The sequence below is a fragment of the Petromyzon marinus genome, chromosome 68 (genome assembly GCF_048934315.1).
Source record: "Petromyzon marinus isolate PM22_M1 ecotype Great Lakes invasive population chromosome 68, UKy_Petmar_22M1.pri1.0, whole genome shotgun sequence".
In the NCBI taxonomy this organism is placed as follows: domain Eukaryota; kingdom Metazoa; phylum Chordata; class Hyperoartia; order Petromyzontiformes; family Petromyzontidae; genus Petromyzon; species Petromyzon marinus.
Window position 1 is genome coordinate 7,443,513 of NC_133734.1, and position 13,141 is coordinate 7,456,653.

Genomic DNA, 13,141 nt, shown 5'->3' on the forward strand with positions numbered 1-13,141 from the left:
AGACCGCAGCTCTTTCGCTGGCATTGTGACTGTTTCTCTCTCCCCCCTCCTCCCTTCCGAGTATGGATTGACCTGTCCGCCTGAATGTCGCTGTCCTTGGTGCTGGTTGTTGAGATGGGAAAAACCGCCATTTTTTCTCTCCTTGGTGCTCTTCTCTCCCTCACACCAACGCTAATACCCCAGTTACATGCTAATTTATATGTAAACTCCTCTCCCCCCGTCCCCCGGTCCGAGCTCGTCGTTCGCCGTGGTGCTAATCCCTCACACCAACATCATGCTGATCCCCCAGTTACATGCTAATTTATATGTAAACTCCCCCTCCCTCCTCCAGTCCCAGCTCGTTCGCTCTCCGTAATGCTAATCTCCCAGTTAATGCTCCTTTGTCAAGGCTCTCTGTTCCTCCCACACAGCTTAAAAGACGCTGTCAAGCTTTACAGTGTTCACTCAAGCGCTGTCTTCTGGACAGTCCTGTTTCTTCATCTGAGGACGGCTACTTGTGTTGTAGCCGAAACGTCGTGAGAATTTCATTGTTTTATTTTATTATTTTATTCTCATTCTACGTGGCTTTACCGAAAGAACCAAAGAAGACAGAGACACAAGCTGTAGTAACTCTAGAGAACGGTGGGTTACAGCAGTAAATGATTCCTCACCTGTTTAGCATGTTGGGCTTTTTTCACCGTGATGACCTTGTGTCCTGTGTGGTCTCCTGCGATATTGCAGACCATACAGACCAGGCTCCCATCCTGTTCACAGTAAAATTGGAGATGCTCATTGTGTTCCGCACATCTTCGTTCTTCTAGGTTCAAAATGGGAGCCACCAGGACGTGGTCCATCAATCTCGGGTTGTTCAGGTGAGGTTTCAGGTGGGACTCACACAGGGACATCTCACACCTGACACAGGTCTTTACTGCACGAGTCTTCCTGTTATCACAGCCGTCACAGAAAACAACTCCGGCCATCCTCTCTCCAACTCTGAGCTGCTCCACCAGGTTTGCGAGCGCCACGTTCCTCTTCAGCTGGGGCCGCTCAGGGAAGGTCGCTCGGCACTGCGGGCAGCTGAAGCTGCTCGCTCTCTCCCAGGCACCGTCCAGACACCGGAGGCAGAACGAGTGTCCACAGCTCAGCGTGGAGGGGCAGTCAAACGTGCACAGGCAGATGGGGCAGCTCAGCTCACTGTCTACACAATCACTGGGAGACGCGCTCGCCATGGCCCATAGCTTCACTCGGACTCAGTCGCTCACCGCGGCTCACGGAGGAGCAATCGCAGCAGCAGCAGCTCACACAGGGGAGACGAACAAGGAAATTGAACTTGACTTCACCTGCAGTTAAGTTATAAATACCTTTAGACACGCCCTGGAATGTTCCACACGGCGGCCGAGCTCACCTGTGTAGACGTGGCGTTATAGACACGCACCGTTATAGCTAAAACTGATTTTGTGATTAGTTTGTTGTCCTTCCCCTGCACTTTCGATTAGCACGGTTGGCTACGTACAGTGTGGAAGAAGTTCAACATACATACATAGCTTTGACTGGTCTCAAGTGATATAATATCTGTACAAACAAAACCCAGCAGCAGCAGCCAGGCACACAGCGATAATGGTTTGTCCCACAGGTTGATTGACCGGGTAGGGTCAGGATGTGTGCATTGCACACAGTGGAACCGCACCTTGTACAGACATTCTGATGTAAAGATTAACTTATATGAATCCCTGCAGTCACGAAAGCTTTAAATCAAAATATTAACTTGTTTTTTCCCCATCTGCGTCTTTTTCCATTTTATTCTTGCAAGGCCTGTTTGTTTAAGCTTCAAAGTCTGTAATCGTTTTCAACTTTTATCAACTAATATTTAACTACCGTCTTCATGCGACCTATGTTTATCTGTGAAATATTTTTTTGGTTATTTATTCCTACGACACCGTTTTATTCTGGGTGGATGGTGGTTGTATGTATGCTAATCGTAGGTGTGTAGGTGGGCGAGTGGGTTAGTGTGTGGGCGAGTGGGTGAGTGGTTGGGTGAGTGGGTGGGTGAGTGGGTCAGTATATATGTTGAACTTTTTTCACAGCGTACGTAGCCACTCGTGCTAATCGAAGGTGCAAGTGGGTGGTGGTGGAGGTTGAGTGAGTGGGGGGTTACTTGGTGAGAGGGGAGACAGATGGGCAGGAGGATGGCGTGAAGGGTGGACGAGCAGGAGGTGATGGAGGGAGGGTGGCTGGGAGGGCGTGCGGTTGAGTGCTTGGGTTCCTGGGTGGGTGGCCTCACGCATTACCACAGCGAACAACCCCTGGCTAAACAAACATCGTCGTTCATTTAAGCTTGTTATCGACATGACTTTCACTGTACATTTTCCTATTATGTAAAAAAGAGGTTTAAAATCTTCATAACATAAAAATATTTTCATCACCTATTGTTAATGTTAACATTTTACATCTTGGACTCGCTGAGTTTGGCGGGTTCTATATATATTAAAAAAATGACTTGGCCACAAATGATAGCTCAACGACAACGTGGTTTATTACGTTAACATTTCTAGCAGCCAAACACTCTAAACGCACGTTTATAAGTGTGTGTGTGTGTGGGGGGGGGGGGGGGGGGATTGGAGGACCCGGAGAGAAATCCAAGCCACCATGGAGAGAGAGACACGCAAACTCCAAGTACACGTATAGGCGTCAGGGTCGGGATCGAACCCACGCCCTCCCGTATACCAGGCGAGGTAGTTAACATCTTCCAGCCACCGCAGCGAGATGTAAATATTCGCAGCGAGATGTAAAAAAATAATTACAGAGCAACGACAACGAACAAGTAAACGAACTGACTTCACCTGCAGCTAAATTTTAAACACCACGAGACGTGCCCTGGAATGTTGCACGCGGCAGCCCGTACTCACCTGTGTAGTCGTGGCGTCACATTCACACACACACAGTGTCAAGGTTATAGAGTCGCAATTGATATATTTTTACAAAACCCCCACGGTAACCATGAAAAAGGTGATGGTTTGTCTTACAGACTGGTTACAACGGCTTGGGTGAGGCTGGGGTTTTCACGGTAAACCGCACCGTGTAAATTATTTAAGCTTTTAAATTTATATTTACATTTACTAAACGCCCTTTAACAATTGCTCTCGGGGTGCTATGCATGGTAAGGCAGAAAATAGTAAACATCACCCAAGGAAAGAAGTGAGAAGGATATTTGAACATCACTAAAGGGAGAAAGACATTTTAAACAGAGACGGCTTTAGTGGAGATGTGAAGATGAGCATCGTCTCGGAAGTCCACTTGACCTCGAAGGGCAACGAGTTGCAGAGTTTAGGTGCCGCGATTGCCAAAGCACCGTCACCCCCCACGTGTGTAGCCTGGAGACCGTGGGACGGTGAGCAATGCACAAGCTGAGGATCTTGACGATCTTGATGGAATATTCGTGGCTGAAGGAGGTCATGAATGTAGTGAGGAGCAAGTCCATTTAAGGCGAAGGGGAGTCGGTTGGAGCTGCCTTTTTAACGATGGTGTCATTGCCTCTTCCTTCTGCGAGGATCTGTGTTTACGCTCTGCAGTTCTTTCTTGGTCTCAATCTCTCCTTCTGAAAATCTGTGAAACGGGTTTATTCCTGGGGGAGATGTTCTCCATGGTGCAAGGCCGATGGTGAGCAGTGTGTGTCGATGGTGAGTGGTGTATGGATGATGAGTGGTGAGTAGTGTGTGAATATCAGGTGGTGAGTAATGTGTGGATGGATGCTGAGTGGTGAGTAGTGTGCGTGGATGGATGCTGAGTGGTGAGTAGTGTGTGGATGATGAGTGGTGAATATTTTTTGTCAAGGTTCACAGACAAGAAACAAGGATTTTTAATTACTTTACACGGGGTTACAAACCTCACGAGGCACCCCATGGAATGTGCTCAGATCTTTAAAGAATGTAAAAACAAGCCCAGCATCACACAAACCTGTCTAGATGTACCTGTAGATTCGCGCCCTTCGTTTTAACCAGTACCAACAATGGACCTTGTAAGAACATGATCACAATCGTGAAAATAACACATCCTGAGATGCGGGCTTTCGATTCCAAGCAGTCGCCTGTGATTAAACGCTGTTCTCCAGTGAAACGAGTTGATGGTTTAAGCCCCATTATCAATGCCAGGCATGAACACAAACGCATACAGAGTTTTGTTCTGCGATTCATTTGTCCAAAGTCCAGCTGTGAGCATTGTAGAGTCGTGGTTTGACCGCCGTGCGTCGAACATCGACAATGCAGCTGGGGTTGGTTGGTAATTGCTGCCTCCTGGTCGAGATGAGAACAGCATTTGGCGATGCATCGTTGGCGGTGGTGCGCAGGTACAACTAACACAACACATTTACAATAACCGTGTTCCGAACCTCCGTTAGGCACGGTTGGCTACGTATGGTGCGAAAGAGGTCCAACATAAATGCAACTATACAGCACTAATATACACTACACGACGACACAGTATACACTATACTACACATCACACACGATACACACTACAGACCACACACGATACACGATTATACGCTACACTAAACTACGATACAGGACACCACTATACTACGTTGACAACATCCACACGTGCCGTAAAAAAAACTCCAATATATTCGGCCTGCATCAGGTGCAGAGATGTTATCTGCTAAGCTTCGTATGCATGAGTTCATGGGTTCGATCCCAGCCCTGACACCTGCATATTTGGAGTTTGCATGTTCTCCCCGGAGTCGCGTGGATTTTTCTCCGGGTCCTCCGGGTTTTTCCTCCACATGTAGAAACACGCGTTTCGAGTATCTGGCTGCTATACATTTCCACGTGATAAGCAACTTCGTTGAGCTATAATTTGTTGCGCAGGTCGCGTCTGATAAAGAGCTATATAGCTCAGTGGGCCTTACTTGGTAATGTAAATATAGTAGTAGATTAAGAGTTTACTTCTACGATTGTCACTTTTTGGGTCCAGCTTAGCAGTATCCTTTCTGTCACAATACATTTCGAGTGCCAATATTTCCTCTCTGTCAGTCTTATTTTTAATGTCCAAGTCTCGCATGAATACAAAGCTGTACTGAACACGCCTGGTCTTAATATGTTCAGTTCGGTCTCGTAGCTGATTTGCCTGCTTTTTCAAATATCATTGCATTCTGCCGTTCCTCCTTTTGCCTTTGCGATCCTCGCTCTTATTTCGCCTTTCGTGCAGTCGTTGTCCCATGTCAGTAGACTGCCCACGCATACAAATTCATTTACATTCACAATCTTGCTGCTTTTTTTACCACTTCTTGCTCAATGCCCTCCCTTCCGAACATCATCATCTCTGTCTTTTCCACGTAAATCCCTTGTCCTGCATCCTTTCCTGACTCATTATGGGTATGAACACTTCCCTGCAGTACAACTACACATTCTTCCATCGAATCTACGTCGTCCGCGAATCTCGCGCTATTTATTCCTTCTCCTGACACAGATATTTTTTTCTGTGCCGTTCTTAAAATGGCATCCATCACTCTTTCCAAGCATCTATGACGAAGTTGTTTGGTGATAGTGGACCGATACAACAATTGGGGACAGAATGGGGGGTGGGGGGTTAGATATTTGTGTTCTTACCATTAAGGTCATTTCAATAGTCTGAGCGGTGTGACCGGCTGGCCGGAGTGAGGCTGCGTGCGTAGCCACGGACAATCTTGCCTGGTGAACGCGTTCTGGTAACGCTTCCATACGTCACGTGTCGTGTCTCTAAATATTTTATTTGACCAGGTAAGGGCCAACTTGAGCTATGTAGCTCCTTTCAGAAGCGACCTGGCCACAAATGGTAGCTCACGGAAATGCCCTTTCACATGGAAATGTATAGCAGACAAATACTCTGAACACGTGTTTTTAAATGTGGAGGGAAAAACCGGAGAACCCGTAAAAAAATTCCACGAGAACACCAAAGAGAGAGAGACACCGCAAACTGCAAATATACAGCAGGTGTCAGGATCGGGACGGGATCGAACCCACGACCTCCTTCATACGAGGCGAGGTAGTTAACATCTCCTAGCTACTGTGGCACCCTTATTGTCACCCTCCCCCCTTTTTCTTTCTGCATCCACTTAAAGTGTCGATACGGCTTTAAGTCGCTTCAATGTTGTAGTCGATGTTATTTTTCGATTTTGTTGAAGTTGATATTTAATATCCTCGATCAACTACGATTGTCATGTTTCCGTGTAATAACCACTTCGTGTGATAGCTGCCCCACACTGATAATACGGAGAGAAATCCAAGCCACCATGGAGAGAGAGACACGCAAACTCCAAGTACACGTATAGGCGTCAGGGTCGGGACCAAACCCACGCCCTCCTGTATACCAGGCGAGGTAGTTAACATCTTCCAGCCACCGCAACGAGATGTAAATAATCGCAGCGAGATATAAAAATAATCACAGAGCAACGACAACAAGGAAACGAACTGATTTCATCTGCAGATAAATTATTAACACCACGAGACGTGCCCTGGAATGTTGCACGCGGCAGCCCGTACTCACCTGTGTAGACGTGGCGTCACATTCACACACACAGTGTCAAGGTTAAAGAGTCGCAATTGATATATTTTTATAAAACCCCCACGGTAACCATGAAAAAGGTGATGGTTTGTCTTACAGACTGGTTACACCGGCTTGGGTGAGGCTGGGGTTTTCACGGTAAACCGCACCGTGTAAATTCTTATTTAAGCTTTTAAATTGTCGGCTATCGCGACCAATATTATTCATAAAACGTGTTTTTAGGTTAGATCGCGTAAATATAAACGTATCGTTTATCCGCCACCACGCGACACATCCAATGAGTAAAGTTTGTCACGTAAACAAAAATACATTTCGGCTCGGGTGAGCTGTAAGTTCGTATTTAATATAAAAAAACAGATTCCCCTATAACCAGGGGGTTCAGAAACCAAAATAACAAAAAAAATTGTTTTTCCTGTTTTTAACAGTTCGGAAAGTTAAATAAAAAACAACCATCTAATTATTTCAAGAGCCGCAATGCAACTCGGTGTGAGTCCGAGAGACGGTGGTGGTGGTGATAAATAAAAACGTTTCACGAAGCAGCCGGCCCTCAAAGAGCCGCACGCCGCTTCAGGTTGCAGACCCCGTGCCCTGAACCAACTGGCGTGGCCGGCAGTAATAATAATTTAAAATATATAATTTAATGGGACATTCATAAAAATTGACAAAGATTTAGCGATTTTTTTACATTTTTATCTATTAACATTTTAATTATTAAATAAGTTTCCTACTGTCACTTAAATAATAGAACAATAATATTGTAATACTTTGATGATAATAATGCAAAATGATAATAAATTAATGATGATTTAATTATTTTTCGGTAATGGTAATTTAATAATATAATTTATATTTACATTTACTAAACGCCCTTTAACAATTGCTCTCGGGGTACTATGCATGGTAAGGCAGAAAATAGTAAACATCACCCAAGGAAAGAAGTGAGAAGGATATTTGAACATCACTAAAGGGAGAAAGACATTTTAAACAGAGACGGCTTTAGTGGAGATGTGAAGATGAGCAGCGTCTCGGAAGTCCACTTGACCTCGAAGGGCAACGAGTTGCAGAGTTTAGGTGCCGCGATTGCCAAGGCACCGTCACCCCCCACGTGTGTAGCCTGGAGACCGTGGGACGGTGAGCAATGCACAAGCTGAGGATCTTGACGATCTTGATGGAATATTCGTGGCTGAAGGTCATGAATGTAGGGAGGAGCAAGTCCATTTAAGGCGAAGGGGAGTCGGTTGGAGCTGCCTTTTTCACGTTTGTGTCATTGCCTCTTCTGCGAGGATCTGTGTTTACGCTTTGCAGTTGTTTCTTGGTCTCATTCTCTCCTTCTGAAAATCTGTGAAACGGGTTTATTTCTGGGGGAGATGTTCTCCCTGGTGCATGGCCGATGGAGAGCAGTGTGTGTCGATGGTGAGTGGTGTATGGATGATGAGTGGTGTATGTGTGGTGAGTGATGAGTAATGTGTGGATAGTGAGTGGTGAGTAATGTGCGGATGGATGCTGAGTGGTGAGTAGTGTGCGCATATGAGATGGTGAGTAGTGTGTGTGGATATCGGGTAATGAGTAGTGTGTGGATGGTGAGTAGTGTGTAGATGATGAGTGGTGAATATTTTTTATAAAGGCTCACAGACAATAAACAAGGATTTTAAATTACTTGACACGGGGTTACAAACCTCACGAGGCACCCCATGGAATGTGCTCAGATGTGTGAGGAATGTAAAAACAAGCCCCGCATTGACATATTTTTACAAAAACCCCACGGTAACCATGAAAAAGGTGATAGTTTGTCCTACAGACCGTACACCAGATATGGTGTGGCTGGGGTTTCCACTGTACACCGCACCGTGCAAATTCTTATTCAAGATTTCAAATTCTAAGTAGACTTTCGCGACCAATATTATCCATAAAACGTGTTGTTGGGTTAGAGCGCCTAAATATAAAAGTGTCGTTAAACCCGCCACCACCCGACACAATCAACGAGTAAGGTTTGTCACGTAAATAAAAAAAAACATTCCCGCTACGGTGAGTCTGTGCATGTTACCCAGCAAACCAAACAGATGTCAGTTCGTATTCAAGGTTAACAAAAAAAACCTTCCCCTCAACCAGGGGGTTCAGAAACCAAAACAACGAGAGACATGTTTTCTTTGTTTTTTACAAACTCGTAAGTAAAATAAAAACCAAACAACTCATTTCAAGAGCCGCAATGCAATGTGGTGCGAGTACGAGAGACGGTGGTTGTGGTCCTTGATAAATAAAAACGTGATGTGAGTACGAGAGATGGTGCTGGTGGTGGTCCTTGATCAATAAGAATGTGGTGTGAGTACGAGAGATGGTGCTGGTGGTGGTCCTTGATCAATAAAAACGTGGTGTGAGTACGAGAGATGGTGCAGGATGTGGTTCTTGATCAATTAAAACGTGGTTTAAGTACGAGAGACGGTGCTGCTGGTGGTCCTTGATAAATAAAAACGTGGTGTGAGTACGAGAGATGGTGCTGGTGGTGGTCCTTGATCAATAAAAACGTGGTGTGAGTACGAGAGATGGTGCAGGATGTGGTTCTTGATCAATTAAAACGTGGTGTAAGTACGAGAGACGGTGCCGCTGGTGGTGGTTCTTGATAAATAAAAACGTCTCACGAAGCAAACGTCCCTCAAAGAGCCGCACGCCACTACGGAGCTGCAGGTTGCCGACCCCGTGCCCTGAACCAACTGGCGTGACGGTCAAGTAATAATAATTTAATTATTATTTTATTGTTAGTATAACAAATTTATCATTATATTATTGGAAATGGAGAATAATAAAATAATGATTTAGCGATTTTTTTAAAATGATTAATTATTGTTAAATAACTGTTTAATACTGACACCTAAATAATAATTAAATATCGTTTTAAAGCTTTCGTGACTGCAGGGATTCATCTTCTTTGGTTCTTTCGAAAGAACCAAGAAGAATAATTAAATAATAAATCAATGTTCGTGCTACAATACTTTAAAGCTAATGATGAAATAATAGTATTTTAAGAATTAAATAATCCATTTCTAATAATTACATAATCATTCAGTAATGGTAATATAATCATATTTAACATTTACAAAGCGCCCTTAAACAATCGCTATCGGGGTGCTATGCATGGTAATGCAGAAAATAGTGAACATCACCCAAGGAAAGAAGTGAGAAGGATATTTGAAAATCACTAAAGGGAGAAAGACATTTTAAACAGAGACGGCTTTAGTGGAGATGTGAAGATGAGCAGCGTCTCGGAAGTCTCCTTGACCTCGAAGGGCAACGAGTTGCAGAGTTTAGGTGCCGCGATTGCCAAGGCACCGTCACCCCCCACGTGTGTAGCCTGGAGACCGTGGGACGGTGAGCAATGCACAAGCTGAGGATCTTGACGATCTTGATGGAATATTCGTGGCTGAAGGAGGTCATGAATGTAGGGAGGAGCAAGTCCATTTAAGGCGAAGGGGAGTCGGTTGGAGCTGCCTTTTTCACGTTTGTGTCATTGCCTCTCCTGCGAGGATCTGTGTTTACGCTCTGCAGTTCTTTCTTGGTCTCATTCTCTCCTTCTGAAAATCTGTGAAACGGGTTTATTCCTGGGGGAGTTGTTGTCCCTGGTGCATGGCCGATGGTGAGCAGTGTGTGTCGATGGTGATTGATGTGTGGATGGTGAGTGGTGTATGGATGGTGAGTGGTGAGTAGTGTGTGGATATGGGGTGTTGAGCAGTGTGTGGATAAATGGTGAGTGGTGAGTAGTGTGCGCACATGAGATGGTGAGTCGTGTGTGTGGATGTCGGGTGTTGAGTTGTGTGTGGATGGTGAGTAGTGTGTGGATGACGAGTGGTGAGTAGTGTGTGAATATCGGGTAGTGAGTAGTGTGTAGATGATGAGTGGTGAATATATTTTATTTATCAAGGCTCACAGACAAGAAACAAGGATTTTAAATTACTTTACACGGGGTTACAAACCTCACGAGGCACCGCATGGAATGTGCTCAGATGTTTAAGGAATGTAAAAGCAAGCCCCGCATCACACAAAGCTGTCTAGATGTACCTGTAGATTCGCGCCGTTGGCTTTAACCAGTGCCAACAATGGACTTTGTAAGAACATGATCACATTCATAAAAATAACACATCCTGAGATGCGGGCTTTCGATTCCAAGCAGTCGCATGTGATTAAACGTGGTTCTCCGGTGAAAGGAGTTGATGGTTTGAGGGTATAGAGTCGCAATTTATTTATCTTTACAAAAACCCCACGGTAACCAGGAAAAAGTTGATGGTTTGTCCTACAGACCGTACACCAGATTGGGTGAGGCTGTGTTTTTCCACTGTCAACCGCACTGTGTAAATTCTTATTCAAGATTTCAAATTCTAAGTAGGATTTAGCGACCAATATCATCCATAAAACGTGTTTTGGGGTTAATCGCATAAATATAAGTGTCGCTAAACCCGCCACCACCAATGAGTAAAGTTTGTCACGTAAACAAAACATTCCGGCTAGGGTGAGGCTGTGCGTTTTGTCCAGCAAACCACACCGCTGTAAGTTCCTATTCAAGGTTTACAAAAAAAAGATTCCCCTAGACCAGGGGGGTCGCCAACCAAAACAACAAGGAGAGACATTTTTACTTATTTGTTTTACAAACCCGTAAGTAAAATAAAAACCAACCAACTCATTATTTCAAGAGCCGCAATGCAACGTGGTGTGAGTATGAGAGACGGTGGTAGTGGTGGTCCTTGATAAATAATAACGTGGTGTGAGTATGAGAGACGGTGGCGGTGGTGATAAATAAAAACGTGGTGTGAGTACGAGAGACGGTGGTGGTGGTGATAAATAAAAACGTGGTGTGAGTACGAGAGACGGTGGTGGTGATAAATAAAAACGTGGTGTGAGTACGAGAGACGGTGGTGGTGGTGATAAATAATAACGTGGTGTGAGTATGAGAGACGGTGGTGGTGATAAATAAAAACGTGGTGTGAGTACGAGAGACGGTGGTGGTGGTGATAAATAAAAACGTGGTGTGAGTACGAGAGACGGTGCTGGTGGTGATAAATAAAAACGTGGTGTGAGTATGAGAGACGGTGGTGGTGATAAATAAAAACGTGGTGTGAGTATGAGAGACGGTGGTGGTGGTGATAAATAATAACGTGGTGTGAGTATGAGAGACGGTGGTGGTGATAAATAAAAACGTGGTGTGAGTACGAGAGACGGTGGTGGTGGTGATAAATAATAACGTGGTGTATGAGAGACGGTGGTGGTGATAAATAAAAACGTGGTGTGAGTATGAGAGACGGTGGTGGTGGTGATAAATAATAACGTGGTGTGAGTACGAGAGACGGTGGTGGTGATAAATAATAACGAGGTGTGAGTATGAGAGACGGTGGTGGTGGTGATAAATAATAACGTGGTGTGAGTATGAGAGACGGTGGTGGTGGTGGTGGTGATAAATAATAACGTGGTGTGAGTATGAGAGACGGTGGTGCTGTTGATAAATAAAAACGTTTCACGAAGCAGCCGCAGGTCGCCGACCCCGTGGCCTGCACCAACTGGCGTGACCGTCAAGTAATAATAATTTAATTAGTATTATTTTATTAGAATGGTATTATATGAATTTAATTATTATGTAATAATGAAATGTATAATTTTACGAATACAACTTTCCAATATTCCGTCGATTCAAATTGTAATTTGTTAATGGCTGTACAATAACAGTCGCAGTGATTTTATAATTCTGTGTCTGGGTTTGTTTTTATGTTTTAAAGTAAAAGTTATTGTGAAATTGTTGGTACCCCCCCCCCCGGCTGAGTGAGTGGTACATTCCGAACAGCCCAACAGCTACGGTGAGCAATGTGGATCAAAGCAGATACCGGAAACGCGATTTGTTTTTATCACCACAGATGATAATTTGGCATTTGTGGACTGACGCACATCAGAATCGGAATATTTATACTGCAGCAGGAATCCGATGACCTGTAAAGCTCTTTTATAACATGTCCAGTAGGAGAACGGGGTAAGAACGTTACTACAGCAAACAGTACACAAACATGATAGTAGCGCAAGTACAAGGAAAGTTAACAAACACCACAACACATCTACAGTATTCTTGGTTCTTTCAGGTGATGATGATTGCTTTGTGTTGCAGTCGAAACGTCGTGAGCATTTTATTGTTTTATATTTGTATTATTGTATTGTTTCCCTTCTACGTGGTGGTGACTTTACCGAAAGAACCAAGAATATGAATCCCTACAGTCACGAAAGCTTTAAATCGAAAAACCTTTGATGTTGTTTCGGTTAAAAACAAAAATATCTCCGTGACTTTAGCGACAAGAACCGAGGAGTTTACTTCTCATCATTTTCTCACAAAAACCTCGCCCACTGACTGTTTACAGCTCAGATCTAGCACGTGGTGTGGGTATGCAGAGCCGTGAACCCCCTTATCAGTGCCCTACTTTATTACGGGTCGATACAGACGTGATCGGTCACTCCGTAGTCCCTTATAAATCTCAGCGTTCATCCTACAAAGTCCCCCATCACAAGGGAGAAACACAAACAAATAGACAAACACAATGTTTTTACTCAATTTCCCTGTACAAGAATACGGGTAAAACCGTATGGGTTGACAGGTTTGGGT

At 44.4% G+C, this 13,141-nt stretch overlaps 1 protein-coding gene across 1 annotated transcript in view; it reads right to left on the bottom strand.

The window, feature by feature from the left end:
- LOC116957965 (zinc-binding protein A33-like) overlaps positions 1-1,208 on the bottom strand; it is a 161,194-nt gene extending 159,986 nt beyond the window's left edge. The window contains exons 1-2 of the mRNA XM_076054938.1: positions 909-1,208; positions 651-743 (exon numbers count right to left, since the gene is read on the bottom strand). Of these exons, the coding sequence (XP_075911053.1) occupies positions 651-743; positions 909-1,208 (393 nt within the window). The remainder of the gene's footprint in view (positions 1-650; positions 744-908) is intronic.
- Positions 1,209-13,141: the final 11,933 nt, after the last annotated feature.